This window comes from Cetorhinus maximus, chromosome 7 (assembly GCF_964194155.1).
Source record: "Cetorhinus maximus chromosome 7, sCetMax3.hap1.1, whole genome shotgun sequence".
Lineage (NCBI taxonomy): Eukaryota > Metazoa > Chordata > Chondrichthyes > Lamniformes > Cetorhinidae > Cetorhinus > Cetorhinus maximus.
The window spans coordinates 41,537,675-41,559,176 of NC_135885.1; the positions used below are offsets into that span (position 1 = coordinate 41,537,675).

The following is a 21,502-nucleotide window of genomic DNA, read 5'->3' on the forward strand; positions in this document are numbered from 1 at the left end:
TCAACGTTTTATTCATGTGCTATTTTAGGTCCAGTATACTTAATCTTTGAATATTGTTGCTATGGAGATCTTCTTAATTACTTAAGAAATAACCGGGAGAAATTTCATAAGACATTGACAGATGTCTTTGCACACAACAACTTCAGCTTCTATCATAATCTCTACAATGATGAACAATGCAGGTAAAATATATTTTTACCCAATTTACTGCTGGTCAGTATTATTATTTTCCAGTCCTTATGACTTTTATCATGTTTGTTATCAACAAATGTAAGCACATAATGATAGGAATGTTTTAATTCCAATTTCTAAATGCAGTGAGAAATACTATCAGGTCACCAAAGTAATCGAATTGATTCAAATTTGCCTTGGATTCTTATTCATTAATATTTTGCAAGTGTTAGCATGGCTCAATGTTAACCCTTGTCTAAGTCGGAAGATCATATGTTCAACTTTCATTTTCACACTAGCATGACATTTCAGGCTGAGAGGGTGCTGCGTTGTCAGTGATGGTACCTTTCTGTCTGTTCAGATGAATGTAAAGGGCCCTATACCCCTAATCAATACAGCTTAGTGTCTACAATTATCCTTTAGCTAATACCACCAAGGCAGATTGACTGGTTATTCATATCTTTATTTGTGGGATTTTGCTGTGTGCAAATAGGCTGCTGCATTTGCCTACAGCACGCTATTCAAAAGTAATTTATTGACTATGAAGCACTTTGACATATTCTCAGAACATGAAACACATTATATAAATTTAAGATCTATCTTTCAGTTATCAGCAAATGTAGTGTGTATTTCTGAAACTCATTCAGTTGTGATTCACAAAGGTTTTGCAAAATATTTAGAAATTATGGTAAAATGGAATAATAATGGCCATGAAAAGAATATCTTTCTATAATTAGTGAAGCTGAAAGAATAATTTAATATTTGTTATTTCAATCAAATTGCATAATCTATGCCAAGGAATGTATTTTTTCCAAACCATGCCCTCATTCTGGACATACAGAAGATGATTTTCGTATCCGCCTTGCCCCAACATAAGCTGGACACTGTGCATTTTGCACAGACCTAACTTGAACTTAGTTGAACCAATACACATTTTTGGTTTAGCACTTTTAAATATATTGAATGAACACCATCAGGACTACTACCTGGGAACTGATGCTCACAGCAAATTGGGGGAGGTCAGTTGTGCTCTCCTGCAGGCCTGTAGCAGTGGAATTCCCAGTAATATTTTGGCATGATGTCTGCTGTTTGAAGCATTCCCTTAATGGACTTCAAGACAAGACATCCAGTGGATGGAATTCCTGGAAAATGTCATGTAGGCATCATGATGTTGCTCACTTGTTATATATCCTAGCAGATGCATGTTAAGTGCAAAAAGGACAGAAACTTTGGTGTTATTGGTCTGCTCCTTTCCTTTTCCACCAATTTTCTCTCCTCCACCTCTCTCCTTGACACATTCACTCAATTTATTATCCCAGTTTCCCTGTTGGGCCTTAACCAACTACCAATTATTCACACATGAGCCTACATTGAGTGTCAGTGGGCAATTACATCACAGAGGTATCACAGTCAACTGATAATGGTCTCTCTCAATGCCTATTCACATACACTTCCAGCAAGGTTTTCTGGTTAGCGATCAGGAATGGGAACCCTGACTTATTTTCTCCTCTATGTCCAGAGTCACTGAGGCCAATTATAGTGTCACAATTACTGCCTCTTCTATACAACTCAGCCACTTATTGCCTTAACTAGTCAATGAAACATGAGAACATTTAAATCAGTATCATACAAGATCATCCTTATTTTCAGATTTACTGCTCAATTGTGAATTAATTACAAGCAATAATAAAGGTTTATGTTGTTACCTGATAAAAATATGTAAATGTTTACTTTATAAGGAGAGGCTTTTTAAGTGGGAATCAAACCTATTATATTAGTATCTTTGTTCTCTGTTTTGCACAGCTACAAAGCTAGAAATTTTCTGCGAAATGAATCTTACGTACCAATGAATAGAGAGCCCAATGCTGGTATGTTATCACAAAGGAGTGATTGTCATTTACTATTCTGCGAGTGTGAACTAACATGCCCATTAAATGCAGGTAAGAAGTTTTGTATACAGGAAAGTGAGTGCCTACAAAATAAATATCAACCTTTTGAAATGTTTTCATTGTTAGTGTAAATTTTCTGGGGCAAATGAAATATATTCTACTTGTGACTCAATACTCAGGAAGTAACCACAGATTCTTTATTAATGTAAGTATAAATATTAAGAAATAGAACATATGTGATTGGAAATTTTATGGTAACTGATCTGTTGTTCATTTGAGCGCAAGGGCTAAAAACCATAGACAAGGTCAGTGCTCTGTGTGCTGTAAATGTAACTAGCTCATTATGGCATATCATGCAGTTCAGGAGGGAGTAACCAGTATTGCTCAATGTATATGTCTGATGTTATATCTATATACCATATATATTGAATTGCAATTCAAGTATATCAACCGACAAGGGAGAAGCATTATATCAGGCTGATTCTTCCATGGCTGAGAAGTAGGAAGATGCACTGATATGTGAATCAAGCTCCCAAAAGTCGTGCAGAGAACTAAAGAGTATTTGGTGTAAAACAGTGACATATGCAGGTTACTTCCTGAGTATAGTGTCACAAGTAGAATATATTTCATTTGCCCCAGAAAATTTATACTAACATTGAAAACATTTCAAAAGGTTGATATTTATTTTGTAGATACTCTTTTTTTTAAACCAAATTTGCAAACTCAGTCATCTAACTCTAGTTCAAGTGTATGGTCAAAAGCCAATAATCTAAAACTGAGTAATGCTCAAACTTTATTTATTCTCCAGTACAAATAGCTATGGCAATTAACACTTTTGATCTAAAGATTCCAATAAAATATAAAGTGCAGATTATTATCTACAGAGGAGCATATAAGAGATTCCATGAATGCCAGATACTTGCAATTACTCAGTCATTTTTGGACCTTTCTATAGAAATTAACTATCAGAATGCCAGGAGATACGAAGATGAAGATTTACATGTTCTTACATTTGAAGATCTTCTCAGCTTTTCATATCAAGTTGCCAAAGGGATGGAATTCCTCACTTCACAAAGTGTAAGCTTACTTATAAAGCCTTTGGGTCAAATATTCAAAGTTGCAGCTTTGTATTACCAAAGTAAGTTAATCATTGATCTTTGTTAGTGTATTCACAGAGATCTGGCAGCTAGGAATGTGTTAGTGACACATGGGAAAGTAGCAAAAATATGTGACTTTGGATTGGCCAGGGACATCATGCAAGACTCTAACTACGTCGTCAGAGGCAATGTAAGTCGATGTATATGTTCCTTTTGTCATCTCCTCATGGATCTATCCACACATACTGTGAGTAATTTTAACATTCAATGTCAGTGTGGATGATAGCAGATCAGCCATCCATTATACAAACACTTGCAATTCTCATTTCTATTTTATGACAATGAAGAAGAAAATCAGGAGAAGTATTTAACAGTGACTAATCTGCTATTGTTTGTTTTAAACAATTGTCAAAAGTTAAAATTATCTGCACTCTCTTCTATAAACGGTTGCTGGATAGCAATCAGAAGTAGGATTCCTAATTTTCCACTCCCTAACCCAACCGTAACATGTAATCATGTCACTGTGCCCGCTAAGATTAGCCAACTCAGTACAGACTTTTGACCTTTCTGATTTGCCTAGCTATTGACTGGTAAGATTACTGGATATATCAGGGAAAATAAATGTTTTTTATTGAACTTTTTTTAAAATTTGCACAAATGTTGGTAATCAGAAATAAAACCGAAACTGCTGGAAATGTATGACAGCTCTATTAGTGTTAGTAAAAGGAAATGCAGGTTAATATTGCTAATTTGATCCTTCATCAAGTTCTCAAGGAAATAAATAATCTGCTCTTCAAGGCATCAGAGCTGAGGCAAGGACCTGTGGTTGCCTTGGACACAGTTTATTTTTATACTCGTAGATGTGTGATGTTACCCTGTGCGACTTTTCTGCCCTATGGCCTTTGCATGTTTCTCACATTTTGTCTCTCCGACATGTCTGTCTCCTTCTCTTTCCCTTTGTTCATCTCTTTCTTTCCCTCTCTACCTGATCTTTCAATCTCTGTGTATCCTCATGGTTTATCTGTTTTATCTTCTCACTGTTTCCGATATTGTTGTTCCCTATTCTCCTCTTTCTTTACATTGATCTCTCTCTCTCTTATCCATGTAACTGCTTATAACTCTCTAAAATCTCTTTCACTGATTTGTCTCCCCCTTGATGTACTACCCTCACCTCTCACCATCTTTAAATGAGTTCTTGCCTGTCCATTTAGGTGCACATATAATAAGAGCAGATGATTTATCGCAGGATCCAAAGTTTATTCCTCAGCTAACACATCTCATTTATCAATTTATCTCATTGATATCTGTGGCTGTGCTCAAATTGGCCACTGTGTTTCCTTACATTACAACAGTGACAGCACTTCAAAGGTGTTTCACTGGCCATGATGTGCTTTGGGACATCCTGAATATGTGAAAGGCACTTTGTGAATGTATGTTCCTCACTGTCCACCATATCTCTGATATCATTCTCTGTTCTCTATTGTATGCCTTTCTTTGCCATCTTTGCTTTGTTTAAATTTCCTTCTGCCCCGTCTCTGTGATGTATTTTACCAATCTCCCATAATGCTTTACACTCATATGTTACTTTTTCTTTCCCCATCTCTCCCTCTGCATATTGCTCTCCCATCTTTCTACATCCCAATCTTTCCTCCACCTGTCCCATGTTTCCCTTTCTATGATCTTTCCCTGTCTCTCTCTTTGGAAATTTCCTTCCCTTTTTATTTCTCCTCAATCTCCCCCAAATCTCTCTAGCCTTGGTATCACTTTGTATTTCATCCTCAAGGTTGCCTTCTATCTGGTACAAAATGGCTCTAATAAATGCAAGGCTTGGCATAAGTGAAGGAGTGGGGTCTTGAAGTGGTGCCGGGGCAGAATGTGGCAGAATTTTTTCTGAGCAATTCATGATGGGATTTGGGCAGCTGATTGGGCAGAGTGCGGGATCCAGGAGCAGGACTCAAGAAGCTAAAATGTAAATAAGTCATTGTGGATCAAGCCAGTAGGAGCCAAGAGCGTCTCAGATTAGTGGCTGACCCAGCAGGACAGAGGGCACTAGGGAAGCAGTGCTTAAATGACCAAAAGACAAAGTAGCACAAAATATTATTAATGGCTTAGAAGTGAAACCTTAAATAAATTTTATTAAACTAAAAATTTTAAATCAATTTTCCTGACAAATCTGGTGAGAAAACAAAATGCCACATGAACCTTAGCAACCTGTGAAATTGTCACTCGTGGTGGGAGGACAGAATAACAGGCATTATAGTGGTAATTATTTAGAATGTTAGAAGAGGGCATTATCTCCGAGTGTTAGTTATAATAGTGCACTTTAGGCACAACCAAGTACTGCCTCAGGGAGATCTGCTCAGAATTAAAATTTTTAATAGAAATGATACAAAAATTTCCCTGACATTTCTCCTCATGTGACACCTTCACATGAGTTGGGACATGTCCATAACTTTTATTGAAAGATTTGATAAAAATTTAAATACCCTCATGAAACCTCATCCCGCCCGTGGATGAGGTTTCATGTTTTTTCTGAAGCTCGCCAGGGCTCCCAGCCTGCCCGTCCAACCTTAAGGTTGGACGGGCAGGTCCATTAATTACCTTAATTAGTCTTTCAATGGCCTCAATAGGCCATTGACAGGTCAGCGGGCGCACAGCTGACTTGGTTCGCCCCCGCCGACCTGAAAATGGAAATGACGCGGGTTGACGTCGGGAGTTCCACCCAATGTCACCCTGTGTCATTTTACGCATCGGTGAACGGGCCCTGCCCCCGCTCGCTGACTGGAAGATCCTGCCCCAAGTTTGCGGATGACACAAAAATAGGCGGGAAGGCACATGTCACAAAAGCATAACTTAATCATGACAACTGGTAATGGGTGTGAAAAACAGAAAGCCTTAAGAATTTTAATATCCTAGTTGACCGACCGTGCACATGGGAAATGAAGACTTTTCAGTTGAAAGGTGGGGTCAGAGGAGGGGAGAACTGGACATAATTCAGTCCCTATTTTCAAAGTATTACATTCTGTTATTTATGGTGTAGTAAGAAAGATACCAATGTAGCTATTCTTATACCTATTTATCGCAAACCCTTTTCTAAATCACATGGGCCAATATATATAAATGACTTACATGAGGGAAGTGAGTGTATTATCACCAAGGGAAAAATTTTCCCCCCATCGTTGGGGGAGGTGCGGGAGCGTGCACGGGCGGGTGTGCCTCCGATCGGCACCCCTGATTGCGGGCGCGCCGACATTTTTCGTGGGTGGGCCAATTAAGGCCCACCCAGTGTGATGTCCGCCAGGAAGCGCTAGGCGCTGCCTGTGCGGACGGGCGGGGGGGGATTCCCTGAGTCGGGAGTGCGCTCTTTCGCGCATGCGCACAAAAGAGCGCACAGATCTCCCTGAGGCTAAGTGCTGCTTCAGGGAGATCTGCTCAGAATTAAAATTTTTAATAGAAATGATACAAAAATTTCCCTGACATTTCTCCTCATGTGACACCTTCACATGAGTTGGGACATGTCCATAACTTTTATTGAAAGATTTGATAAAAATTTAAATACCCTCATGAAACCTCATCCTGCCCGTGGATGAGGTTTCATGTTTTTTCTGAAGCCCACCAGGGCTCCCGGCCTGCCCGCCAACCTTAAGGTTGGACGGGCAGGTCCATTAATTACCTTAATTAGACTTGGCTCGCCCCCGCCGACCTGAAAACGGAAATGACGCGGGTTGACGTCGGGAGTTCCACCCAACGTCACCCTGTGTCATTTTACGTATCGGTGAACAGGCCCCGCCCCCGCTCGCTGACTGGAAGATCCTGCCCCAAGTTTGCGGATGACACAAAAATAGGCGGGAAGCTGAGTGGTGAGGATGACAAAAGGAGTCTACAGTGGGATATAGACAGGTTAAGTGAGTGGGCAAAAATTTGGCAGGTGGAATATAATGTGGGAAAATGTGAGGTTATGCATTTGGCAGGAAGAATAGAGGAGCTGAATATTATTTAAATGGAGAAAGACTGCAGAAAGCTACAGCACAGAGGGATTTGGGAGTTCTCGCACATGAATCCCAAAAAGTTAACATACAAGTTCAACAGGTAATAGGGAAGGCAAATGAAATGTTGTCCTTTATTCCAAAGGGAATGGAGTATAAAAATAGGAAAGTCTTGCTAAAACTATACAAGGCACTAGTTAGACCACACTAAGAATATTGTGAACAGTTTTGGTCCCCTTATCTAAGGAAAGATATATTGACATTGGAGGCAGTCCAGAGAAGGTTCACTAGGTAGATCCCGGGTATGGAGGGATTTTCTTAGGAGGAGAGGTTGAGTAGGTTGGGCCTGTACTCATTGGAGTTCAGAAGAATGAGAGGCGACCTTATTGAAACAAATAAGATTCTTAGGGGGCTTGAGAAGGTAAATGCTGAGAGGTTGTTTTCCCTTGTGGGAGAGGCTAGGATCAGAGGGTATAGCCTCAGAGTAAGGGGTTGCCCATTTAAGACAGAGATGAGGAGGAATTTCTTCTCTCAGAGGGTTGTGAACCTGTGGAATTCTTTATTGCAGAGGGCTGTAGAGGCTGGGTCGTTAAGTATATTCAAGGTTGAGATAGACAGATTTTTAATCAGTCAAGGGTTATGGGGAAAAGGCAGGAAAGTGGAGTTGAAGATTATCAGAGCAGCCATGATCTCATTGAATGGCAGAGCAGAATCGATGGGCTGAATGGCCTACTTCTGCTCCTACATCTTATGGTCTTATCTTATGGTCTTATGGGCCAGGATTTTACGGCCCTGCCACAGCATGTCTCTCACCCTGACGGATGTGGCGAGCCGTTCCGTTCAGTAGGACGGTAATATCCCACCGGGCGGGAGGGGCTGTTAAATCCTGGCCATGGTTTTCAAATTTTATCAACAGAAAAGCCACATAGGACTGAATTTTATGTCCCCATTGTGGCAGAGGTGGGCCCTTAAAATCATAGAATTTTAACTGCACAGAAGGAGCATTATGACCTAGTGCCATTGCCCTGCCTTTTCCCTGTACCCCTGCACATTGTTTCTATTCAAATAATCATCTAATGCCCTCTTGAATGCCTCGATTGAACCTGCCTCCACCACACTTCCAGGCAGTGCATTGCAGACCCGAACCACTCGTTGTCTGAAAAAGGTTTTTCCTGCGTCACATTTGCTTATTTTGCAAATAACTTTAAATCTGTGCCCTCTCGTTCTTGATCCTTTTATGAGCAGGAACAGCTTCTCCCTGACTACTGTGTCTAGCCCCCTCATGATTTTGAACATCTCTATCAAATCTCCTCTCAGCCTTCTCTCTCCAAGGAGAACAGTCCCAACCTCTCCAATCTATCCTCGTAACTGAATTTTCTCATCCCTGGAACCATTCTTGTAAACCTCTCCTGCACTCTCTCCAACATGTTCACATCCTTCCTATAATATGGTGCCCAGAACTGTACACAATACTCCAGCTGAGGTCTAACGAGGGTCTTATATAAATTCAGCATAACCTCCTTGCTGTTGTAGTCTATGCCCCTATTAATAGAGCCCAGGATACTATATGCTTTATTAACTGCTTTCTCCACCTGTCCTGCCACCTTCAATGACCTAAGCACATATACACCCAGGTTTTTCTGCTTCTGCACTCTCTTCAAAATTTCATGCCTTATTTTATATTGTCTGTCCATGTTCTTCCTACCAAAATGCATCACTTCGCACTTCTCTGCATTGAACTTCATCTGCCACCTATCTGCCCACTCTACCAACTTGTCTATGTCCTATTGAAGTTCTACACTGTCCTCCTCGCAGTTTACAATACTCCCAAGCTTCATATCATTCGCAAGCTTTGAAATTGTCCCCTGCACACCAAGATCTAGATCATTAATATATATCAGGAAACGCAAGAGTCTCAATACTGGGGAACTCCACTACAAACCTTCCTCCAGCCCAAAAAATATCCATTGACCATTACTTTCTGCTTCCTACTTTTCAGCCAATTTTGTATCCACGTTGCTTTTATTCCATGAGCAATAACTTTTCTCACAAGTCTGTTGTATGGCACTGTATCAAATGCCTTTTGAAAGTCCACATACACCACATCAACAGCATTACCCTCATCATCCTTTTCTGTTACCTCTTCAAAAAACTCCAGCAAGTTAGTTAAACATGATTTCCCCTTTAGAAATCCATGCTGGCTCTTCCTTATCAACCCATATTTTTCCATGTGACTACTAATTCTATCCCAAATAGTTGTTTCTAGGATCTTGCCCACCACTGAAGTTAAACTGACTGGTCTGTAATTGCTAGGCTTATCCTTGCAAGCTTTTTTGAACAAGGGTGTAATGGTTGTAATTCTCCAGTCCTCTGGCACCACCCCTGAGTCTAGGGAAGACTGAAAGATTATGGCCAGTGCCCCTGCAATTTCTACTCTCACTTCCTTCAATATCCTTGGATGCATCTCATCCTTGTCAACTTTAAGTACAAATAGTCTATTCAACACTTCCTCCTTATCAATTTTGAATCCTTCTAGTGACAGAGTTTCCTCATCTGTCACCATGGCCTGGGTCACATCTACCTCCTTGGTAAAGACAGATGCAAAGTATTCATTTAATACCTCAGCCATGGCCCCTTTGTCCATGTGTAAATTCCTTTTAAGGTCCCTAATCAGCCCTATTCCTCCTTTTACCACCTTTCTATCATATATATGCCTATAGGATTTGGGATTCCCCTTTATGTTGGTTGCCAGTTTTTTCTCATAATCCTTCTTCGCTTCTCTAACATGCTTTTTCACCTCCCCTCTGAACCTTCCGTATTCCTCTTGGTTCTCAATTGTATTTTCTACCTGACACCTGTTATAAGCACACTTCTTTTTAATCTTAATTTCTGATCTCCTTTTTCATCCAAGGTGGTCTGGATTGGTTTGCCCTTGACTGTGCCCAAACTAATTCTTTTTTGAAGGTAGCCTATTGTTCAGCTACAGTTTTTCCTGCCAATCTCTCGTTCCAGTCTATCTGGCCCAGCTCTGTTCTTGCCCCATCGAAGTCGGCTCTCATCTAGTTAATTATTCTTACTATGGATTGCCTATTGTCCATTTCTATCATCATCCTAAAACGTATAATACAATGATCATTGCCTCTTAAATATTCCCCCACTGACAAATGTGATGAGTCATTCAAAAGTCCATTGACTTTGGCAGGACTGTAAAATTCCGCTCATCGAATTTGTAAAGATGAGTTTGGCAAATCAACTTGCAGACGTGAAAACACCCTATACTTCCAGAAAGTCTAGGAATCCCTGGGTTACAAAACTCATAAATAATGTTCAGGAAAGCACGACACATTCCCTGCATTGTCTTGTTCGATACTGAGAAATACTGCAATACTGAGAAAAATAGTGAGTAGTTCCTATTCTGTTAATCTATTACTTTCAGTGACATAGTACATTGGTTTACCAATACAGAAGTGTGACACAAACATGCATTAACAGTTTTTCATATGGGGAATTCCAGACTTTTGCCAGGATATATGAAGAAAGATTTAAACAGAGGTATGATTTTTCCCCACAGGAGAAAATATTGATTCCTTGGCTACTCCATTTGTGTTTATATGTTTGTGTATCCAGGATGAGGAAAGAGCATGAGACCCATCTCTCCTGTCCACCAGCAGATTTCACTCCATGCACCATTAATCCCACCTCTGGAGAAAAACCAAAACATAGCCAGCTAAAATGGGATATATCTGACAAACATTTCTTTCTGATCTCAGGTCAATCAGAAAAGTCTCAAGAGACCTTAGACCCACAAATGTTATCCAGAAATATTTTACTCTTCTTATCTATATGATACGATGATCTTGTTTTACATACATCTAACACCTTCATGAAAGACAGCAAGGAATATATCTTCACTTACTCCTCTGGAATTCTGATTCATAGCTCCAGCATCCTCTAGATAAAATAAAACTTCCAGGTATCCGACTTCAGTTTCCCCTTCCACAGTTTGTATAGGTGGCCGATACTTTAGCAGACCTCACTGCATTAAATGCGCTATCATTTTTAATGATTGTCATGCTTTTTAACGGTCCTGAAAACTTGAATCAAATCTTCCTCTCAGTTTCCATCTCTCCAGGAAGTACAAACATGGGGCAGAATTTTTAGCTCAGTGGATGGATTGGTGCGCGCCTGACCTGATCGGATGCAAAATAATGTGAAATGACGTCGGGCGAGTGTCCTGATATCACTGCGCGCTTGTGCGATATTTTGGTCAGCGGGCATGCACAAAATTCAGAAGCGCGCCCGCCGACAATTAAGAGGCCAATTAAAGGTGCATTGTTTCTGATTTTTCATGGTCCGTCAACCTTACGGTTGGCAGATGGGTGAATCGACCAGGTGGACTTTGCATTTTTCATGAAACCTCATCCAAGGGCGGGATGAGGTTTCCGTTATTAAATAAAAGCAAAATCTATGGAAAGCATTTTTATCATGTATACGTTCAGGTGACTGATTGTGATGCTTGCACATTTTTGTCCTGATTTTAAAAACTTTATTTAATGCTTTTCAGGTCTTCAGCTCCCTGAGGCAGCTCTCTGCCTTCAAGGAGCTCTCTCGCAGCGCTCACCCACACTTGCGCTGACGCCAGCACCCGCCCCCACCCCGGCAGCACCGAGCTTCTCAGCACGCATTTCACCATTAATTGGCCAGCCAGTGTGAAATTGTGGTCAGGGCCTGATCGTGGTCGGTGGTCCGTTCCCTGGCCATTCCCGAGCCTGCCAATTGCGCCCACCGATCTAAAAATTCTGCCCATGGTGTTAAGTTAATTTTCATAGGTTAACATTCTCAGCCCAGGATTCATCCACGTTGTCCTTCTCTACTCCAGAGGTGGTTTACCAAAGTGTGATATAGCCCTATTATTGTGCCAATATATTGGCCTGTAACTCCTGAGCTCCCCGGTGTTGCATTTGGGTGGTACCCCAAAGATGCATTGGGGAATCCCACTGGGAAGTTCCCAAGTAAGGGTTTGCACAGCAATAGCCCAGAAGTGCACACTTTCTCTGGACAATTGTGCTGTGCTGGGAGCCATCTGGAAATGCGGTTTAAATCGCAAACCTGGTCCCGCTGGGGTTATACCAATAGTTACCCAGAAAAAGTTAGAAGAATTAAAACCTCTTCTAACTTCTGAGTAACTATTGTAAAGATCCAGACTGACCCCATGGGACTCCCCCACACCCCCGCCACTCCCTCACGGGACTCCCTCCACCCCACCCCACCCCACCCCAAACTCCAACAACCCGGACCTCCAAATCCCACCCACCCACTCTGGACCTCCCCACACAAACCCCCCCGACTTTGGAATCCCCCTCCACCTCTCCTAATCCTCCCTGGACCGTGGAACCCTCCACCCCACCCCCCAACCTCCAACACCCACGAACTCCGATTCCTACCCACACCCTCTGGACCTCAGAACCCACCCCCCCCCCCGCCCCCAAAGAACCTCTGCGGATCTCTGACTGATCTCCACCCCTGATCGTGGACCATCCCCAACCTTGGATCCCCTTGGATACCTCCATCCCCTGACCTTGGACTCTGCCAAACCCAGACCCTCCCACAGACCTTGGACCCCCAACCCCTTGACACCCCCAGACCTTGGACAACCCCTCAATCTCAGACCGTCCCCCAACCTCCGACAACCCCCCGACCTTGGACCCACCCCAGCCTCAGACCCCCCCTGCCACCCCTAATCTCGGTCCCCCTCATCCACCCCAGCCTCAGACCCCCCCTGCCACCCCTAATCTCGGTCCCCCTCATCCACCCCAACCTCGCACCACCCCACGCCTCCCAACCTCCAGCACTCCCACCCCCCAACCCCCGATGCCCCCCAACTCTCCATCCAAACCCTGACACACCTCACTCCCCATGGACTTCCAACCCCCTATTCGAACCTCCGACTGCATCCCCCACCAGATTTCTCATCCCTCCCCTGGACTTCCGAATCTCCCATCCCCATTCCTCCGCCTGACCCCCCTCCAGACCTCTGACCGACTCTACCCTCCCCGCCACCCCCAACCCCACCCCCACCCCCCGGACACCCCAAATCCTACCCACTTACCTTAGATACATACCTTCCACTGGCCTATCAATTTCCCTGACCCTTTAAACTTATCTGCTTTACGGCAGCAAGTGCTGTAAAAAAGGGGGTGTGGCCTCCTTGAATCCGCTGGATCTAGACTTTGCTGTGGCCTGCGAGGAGTCTTTTGATGCAGGCCCCAAGCAGCTCCGGCAAAGGGGAGTGGCATGAGGGGCCATGGGGTTGAATGGGGGGTTGTAACTTGGCATAGAATGCACGAGGAAGACATTTTAAAAGGTCTCCTCATGCAAACTAGGGTTCACGACTCCTCTGAAGGTCCACAATTTTCATGGAGTTGGGCCAGGGTTTTAAAGAGTTGGGGTTCACGGCCACTCAGGAGTGAACCACGACTCTTTAAAAACCTGGCCCGATGACATGAAAATAGTGGAGATGTAGCACATGCCTATCCCTGCAATGCAGCCGGCCAGCTCGGGAGTGTTGAATGCAGGCTTTTGACAGGAACCAACCTGCAACCTTTAAAGACGCTCCCGAAAATCAGACAGCCCGGGAATGAGGTCAGGAATCCCAGAATCGGGACCAGCCCACCATTTTTAAATGGTTCCCGAGTCATCCCGACACAGTGAAAATCTAGGCCATTGACTTTGGTGTGCTTCCCATTTGCAGCCACAGAAAAATTTCACTATAGTGACCCTCTCATTATACTGAGAAGAAGTAATTTAGAGTAGCTTATATATAAGTAACACATTTCAATTGTTAACTTCTGTTTCCCAATAAAATTTAGGCACGACTGCCTGTCAAGTGGATGGCACCTGAAAGCTTGTTTGAAGGCAGTTATACAACTCGTAGTGATGTCTGGTCATATGGAATCTTATTATGGGAAATATTTTCACTTGGTAATTGTTAATTTTTCATAATTCAGATATTGTCCCATGAATTCTACTCAGTTGCATTGCCTAATGTCATATTTTCAATACCTGCTCAGGTGTCAATCCATATCCTGGAATTCAAGTAGATACAAACTTCTACAAGCTAATTCAGAGTGGGTTTAAGATGGATCAGCCATTTTATGCTACTGAAGAAATGTAAGTTTCCTTACTTTCAATTTTACATAAGAATTTAAAACTAAAGGGAAAGAAAAGAAAGCTGAAATTGAAATCTTGAGCCAGTTTTACTCTGTGGATGTACTCCGCACCTGCTTTTAGCGTTATCTTCTGAAGAAAATAAGAAAAAAAATTGAATATTTAAAGTCACCTGGCACACTATATGTCCCATGGACTGGTAGGAGGACATGAATTCATACTTTGCTTCTGGCATGTTGTCAATCTCATGGCGTGGTGCAAAATGGAAACTGGTTCTTCCTGAGAGGACGACATTTTGGAGGTTGAGCTGTCTGACCAACTCTAGTGACTGATTAACAGCTGCAGTGGTGGAAGCCTTTGACTTAACTGTCTGCCTGTGATGACTTTAAAGTGACTCAGTTCAGCTGAGTTGGGGTCACGTGATGTGTTTAACCAATGTGAGGTTAGCACAGGAGAATAAATTCGAGAGAGGGCTTTCCTAGGAAAATTGGCTGTATGAGGGGCTGGCTGGATATGAGCAGCCACAGAAGCTCTCATGTAAATAAAGTTTGTTTTGTTTGACTAAGAAGCCTCCCAGAGTGTGTTTCTACACTGCCCATCCTCTTGGTTGGCGTCTGATGTAAGTTGCAGGAGCAATCTACAAAATGTAAAAAAATTACTTTGAAATGAAGAAATATTGTATTGTAATCTCTGCTGTTGACACTTTAGATTCTACCTTGACCATTAATTTGTTCTTCAATAGATGTCACTCACAGGCAGCAATGTACAATCATTTTCAAACTAGCATCTGGAACTTGTATATGTTGTTAAAAACATTCATTGCAGTTCTATTAGTTCTGTGAAGTGTATTATTGTTCCTATTTCCTAACATACATTTCCATATTTTCATAGATACAGTGTGATACAATCCTGCTGGGCTCTTGATCCAGGAAAAAGACTCGCATTTTCAGACCTAGCTTCTATTTTTGAAAAGCAGCTTGCAGATGCTGAAGTAGCTGTAAGTGAACATAGTCTTACAGGAAGAACTGATAGCATAATTACAGTACTTGATATGAAGGCTTTTGTCTAGGAATGGAAGACTTATCTATACAGCATTCTTTATATCCTTGAGACATCTGAAAGCAGCTCCACAATCAATGGGTGTCTTATTGAGTATAGTCCCTGTTATATAGCCAAACATGGCAACCAATTTGTGCACAGTAAGGTCTCACATTAAGTTAGGTAAGTCATCAGTTAATCTGTTTTTAGTTATATTAGTTGAGGGATAAACATTAACCAGGACACCAGGAGAACTTGACTATAGTTTTTTTCAAATAATGCCACGAGCAAAGGCAGAAAGGGGAACCCTACAACAATATGATACTCCCTTAATCCTTTACTGAAATGTCAGTCTAGACCATCTGCTCAAATCTTGCAGTGGCACTTGAACACATAACTTTCTGACTCCGGTGCAAAGGTGACAATATTGGGTCTGGATCCAGAAACTTACTTTTATTAAACTGCCATGATTACCTACCAAATTGATTTGTCATTACCTTGTTTGATTAATTCAGTTTGAACTGGTAGTTTCTACAGCAGGCAATTTATGCACACCAAACTCTCTCAAACGGTATTGTGAAAATGATCAGATAATCTGCTTTTTGTGATGATTGGCCAGGACACCAGGCATAACTCCTGCACTCTTCTTTGAATTAGTGCCATGGGATTATTGGTGTCTACTTGAGGGAGCAAACAGGGCAGCAGTTTAACATCTCATCTGAAAGACGGCAAGCAGTATAGCACTTTCTCAGTACTGCACAAAGGTGTCAGCCTGGATTTTAGCCTCAAGTCTCTGGAGTGGGACTTGAATTTATAAATGGCTGTCTCAGGGGCAAGAGGCAGAGGAAACTAAGCCACTGCTGTCACTTCATAGCTGCTGCGTTATCCTATTATTATTTGTTCTGGTTTACACTTCTGCAAGAGGGACAATTTTTTCAAAAATATTTACAAGTTGTGAAATGTTGGCATCTTGCAGTTTCATAAAAATCCTTAGTGAGATTCATTCCTACATATGACAGATCTGATGAAAATATGCTTTTTCACTAATTCATTGTTTTATTTTGTTTTTATTTAGCTTTATCATAACAAAAAGGTGTGCAAATACAATTCAAACTATAAAAACCTAAGTATTAGTTCTTAGGAGTGTACCAGCTGCCACATCATCACTGGAGGAAATTATTCTAAGGAATGAAGATGTGCAAATGTAATTTTTCTGCTGTATTGACCATTGAGACAAAGGTGGTTTCACTGGACCCTGAATACTTTCTTTCCACCACTAAGCTAATCAATGACTGTCTAAGCTGCTAACATAAAAAAAGGTTGCAATTATTGAAACAGTTTGATTTTTCTTCTGTTGTAGTTCAGTCGTTGCCGGAAGGCTGGACTGTCATAAATTTACATTTTCCCCTTTGTATTGTACAGATTATTCAAAAATGGTACATTAAAGCTATATGGAAATTAAGCCATTTGCAATTAAACTTTGAAAGTTAACAGCTCAAAGGTGATGAAAATTATAATAAAAAAGGAGAGATAATAAGCCTGCTTTATAAAATGGATGATGTAGACGCAAACAGCTATCTAATTTACATTGTGAGTACAGAGTTAGTGGGCAGTGTATAAAATTGACAAGTCTCAAGCAACAATTGAGAATAGGAGGAATTCCCCAACCCTAGTATACAAAGAATAGTGGCTATGTGACTACTCAATTGACATAAAAAAACAATCTGGTTCCCTAATGTCCTTTAGGGAAGTAAATCTGCTGTCCTTCCCTGGTCTGGTCTATATGTGACTGCAGACCCACAGCAATGTGGTTGACTCTTAACTGCCCTCTTAAATGGCCTGGCAAACCACTCAGTTGTCAAGCAGATGGTTCACCATCACCTTCTCAAGGGCAATCAGGGATGTGTAATAAATGCTGGCTTTGCCAATGATGCCCACATCCCATGAATGAATAAAACAATAGTGAAATTGGTCCCATCTAAAGCAGGTAACATTTAGAAATGAATGCATATATGGTTAGAAATGGGGGCTACGGGATATTTAGATACCAATAGAGATAATCAAATGCTGTGTGAAACATCATGGTTCCTAAATCATTTTTTAAATTCGTTCATGGGATGTGGATGTCACTGGCCAGGCCAGCATTTATTATCCACCCCTAGTTCAGAGGGCATTTAAGAGTCAACCACATGACTGTGGGTCTGGAGTCACATGTAGGCCAGACCAGGTAAGGACAGTAGATTTCCTTCCCTAAAGGGCATTAGTGAACTAGATGGGTTTTTACAACAATCATTTCATGATTATCATTAGACTTCTAATTCCAGATTTTTATGCCACGGTAGGATTCAAACCTAGATCGCCAGAACATTACCCTGGGTCTCTGGATTACTAGTCCAGCGACAATACCACTACACCATCACCTCCGTTTTCCCTTTAAATATCATTACAAAAACTTGCACATTACAAAGAAATGCCATTACTGGTCTTAAGATATAGAATTGTAGGATTTAAGATTAGATAGGTTTTAGGAGCTTTTGCTTAAATTACTGTTGCAACAACCTGCATTTAAATACTCCCTTTAGTGTAGTTTAAAAAGTCCCATTGTGCTTCATGAGACATAATCTGACAAAAAGGTTTACAGCAAGCCAAAGGAGTGTTTTAAAAAGGGTGGGAGAAGCAGAAATATGAAGAGGTTTAAAAAGAAATTCCAGCATTTAGTTGCTGGGTGGCTGAAAGCATAGCCGCCAATGATGGGGCAAGAGAAGCGGGAGATACACAAGAGGCGAGAATTAGAGGAATGCAGAATTCTTTAAAAAGTTTTAGGGATGGAGAAGGTTACATGGATAGGAAGGGCAAGACTGCGGAGTAATTTAAACATGAGGATGAAAATGAAAATTCTACTATGGAGCATAGAACAACTTTTCATTGTCATTCCCCAGTGATTAAATAGATTGGATAAAGTTCATAATTGAGAATGTTGTGCATGTTCTGTGGAGTGGATTTTGTAAACTGTTCTCTTATGTTATGTTATTGCTATATTGTTGTAAACAAAGTAACTTAAACATTTCTCACTTTACCATATAGAGTATCCATTTTTATAAATACTAAAATATGCCTAATGTGAAGACTTACAGGTTTTAGTATCTGCTCAATTTAAGAAATTGTCTTCTCCAACTGGTTAAAGGATGGTTCGGCAACAAATTTCAGTCACTTGCAGTGCCATCCAAGCCAACCATTAGGATGTGTCAATATGTAGCTCCGGGGCACTAGCTCTTCACATTTCCCCCCCTTCATTCTGTATGTGGAAAGGACTGACACCTGCTTGACATTTCCTTTTGACAGCATGACTGAAAATGGGGAAAACTGTGTGGCAAATGAATTTCAATGTAGGCAAATGTGAGGTCATTCACTTTGAACCTAAAAAGGCTAGAACAGGATACTTTCTAGATGGGGAAATTCTAGAAACAGTGGAACTCCCAAGAGCCTTGAGAGTCCAGATATATAAATCATCAAAATACCAATAACAGGTGCAGAAAATAATCAAAAAGGCTATGGACATGCTGGCCTTTATATCTAGAGGACTTGAATACAGGAGTAAGAGTCATGCTTCAGCTATCAAAAGCCCTGGTTAGATCATCTACAGTACTGTGAACAGTTCTGGGCACCACACCTTAAGGATATAATTGCCTTGGAAAGAGTGCTGGGTAGATTTACCAGAATGATACCTGGACTCTAAGAATTAAATTACAAGAACAAATTACACAAACAGCAGTTGTGTTCCCTGGAACTTAGCAGGCTAAGGGGTAATTTGATCTATTTTTTAAAGATATTAAGGAAAACATATAGATTAGATAGAAACTGTTTCCACTTGTCAGAGAATCTAGGATCATGGAGCATAAAAATTAAACCTTTTCTGGAGTGAAATTAGGAAACACCTGTACATGCAAAGGGTGGTAGAAGTTTGGAACTTTCTTTCACAAATGGCAATTGATGCTAGATCAATTTTTAATCTGAGATTGGTATTAATGGATATGGGGCAAAGGTGGGTATATGGAGTTGTCACAGATCAGCCATGATGTCATTAAATGGGGAACAGCCTCGAGGGGTTTAAATAAATATTCATCTCCAGTCTATTCGTAGAAAACAAGAACAGTTCAGACAAGGACATTTTGACTGCTGAGCTATAGGCAAAACAGATTCATTCAGATGATTACATTCAGAGTTGTCGTAATGCAACTCTCTTTAATATGTGATCCTGTGAAAGAATACTGCTTATTTTGCAAGCTTTCTGAGATTATACTACAGTGATTGGAAAGGCACAATGCTGATATTTTAAGCCTTTGATAATCAAGATAAAACATGTTGATCAATTAAGTTTGATAGCTACTTTCTCAAAATACAATTTTAAACTTTTTGCACCTTTTTATTCCTTCTGACACTATGTACCACTGATGAGCTAACAGTGCAGGCAGGTAACCAGGCATCTGCTATTGGATGAGTTTGAGAGGTGGAGGGGTCTCAGAATAGTTTTCCTGCTACTTTCCCACTTTTCTTGTAAGGAAATACCTGGTTTTCAGTCAGCACCTTTCTATAATGATGCAGCTACTATCAGAATTGCACTGTGTGGAGAATCAAGTGGTTGAAACAGCAATCTGTCATTCTATGGCATCAATACAAATAATCACTATGCTGCTCTTCCAAAAATTACTTTCAGTTCTGTTGTGAGATTAGGGAAAAGCTATTTATATCTCAAATGAGCATTGTATCAGTGCATCTATTCCAGCATATAGTATTTCTCAGTAGTGCGCATATTACATGCTTGGTTGCAAATATTTCATTGCTGCAACATGTATTGCTATATTTATCTATATTCTTAATTTTGTTGATGTATGCTTCTGTATTTTTGTATTAGTTAAGATTGTATTTATATTACTGGTTTGACAATGATTTCAATGTAAACCATTCCAGTCATGTATGTAGCATATATCACTAGTGTTCATTCAGCATGCAGTTACACGGTGATGGTGTGGCACAAAAGTGTGGCCAAGGTAGATGCAATTAAAACATTTTTGGGTTGAATGTTAAGTGCTCTAACTAAAAATAAGTTTGGATCATTGAATCATCTGGACAGCCCAATATTTTACCAAGCTGGTCACTGTTTTATTAATTCTGAAGAACTTAGAAAAATGGAAATGGAAAACTATTACAGGTCAAGTGTCCCACTGCAGCTGCGATTAAAGCATGTTTTTGAGCGTGTTGCATGGAAGGATACAGATTTATACATCTGGCTCCCTTACAAAGGGAAAAAGACTTTCAGGTTCAAAATGTTTGCCCCTTTTTGATAGATATAAACCCTACCTTCTTTCTCACCATATATTTCAAACCTTTTCCAGAATTGTCATCACGCAATGTGCAAAATTTATTTCAGTTAACTTCCCTGATAGCCTGGTTCTGCTAGTCCTTTTATCCTTATTAGCAAAACATTCTACCAGGTTTCACGACCAACTTCCTTGTTTTTAACCTGGTGCCCATTATATTTAAACTACATGGCAAGTTCTTAAGTTTTAGCAGCTTATGTGGGGAATAGTGCCGTGTATAAAACAGATACTCTTCTGTAGAAAGGGGAAGGAAATTAGAGGGAGAAGGAACCTATGCTGCTTCCGTGCACCTCTTAGCATCAGGCTAGTGTGCGGCTGTGAAGAGGAAGCTTAACTACTCTTTTAGCTGTGAATAATACACAGTACAGGATGGACGTTGCAATAGAAGGAATGCATTGTTGCAATTATGTGGAGAGAGACTTTCATTGCAGTTGATCTGTACCATACTTACTCAAACTACTTAATGCTATTATCACTAAGTGTGCAGTGGGGAAATAATTAATCAATTGTTCCTTAGCTGATGGGCACTCACCTTGAAAATGTAAAAAGCATACTTATTTACAAATTATAGCTACAAGGGTTATTAGAATGCTACAGTATGATGTGTTTACTGCTATTATATCATAGGAATAACTTTTATATGATTTTGCATTTTCATCATCCTATACTGTTCTGGATAATATTTATACTAATGAGGTGATACCGAAAGCTGCGATTTTTGCTAGTGTACTTCCTTTTTTATTGCATTTGAATAAAATTTGAAGTTAAACATCAAA

The 21,502-nt window shown here is 40.7% G+C and overlaps 1 protein-coding gene across 1 annotated transcript in view; it reads left to right on the forward strand.

Moving 5' to 3' along the window:
- LOC144683110 (receptor-type tyrosine-protein kinase FLT3-like) overlaps positions 1-21,502 on the forward strand; it is a 55,522-nt gene extending 34,020 nt beyond the window's left edge. The window contains exons 12-19 of the mRNA XM_078546127.1: positions 29-182; positions 1,975-2,111; positions 3,016-3,137; positions 3,225-3,347; positions 14,013-14,124; positions 14,214-14,313; positions 15,202-15,307; positions 16,424-21,502. Coding sequence (XP_078402253.1) covers positions 29-182; positions 1,975-2,111; positions 3,016-3,137; positions 3,225-3,347; positions 14,013-14,124; positions 14,214-14,313; positions 15,202-15,307; positions 16,424-16,489 — 920 coding nt within the window. The 3' untranslated portion in view covers positions 16,490-21,502. The remainder of the gene's footprint in view (positions 1-28; positions 183-1,974; positions 2,112-3,015; positions 3,138-3,224; positions 3,348-14,012; positions 14,125-14,213; positions 14,314-15,201; positions 15,308-16,423) is intronic.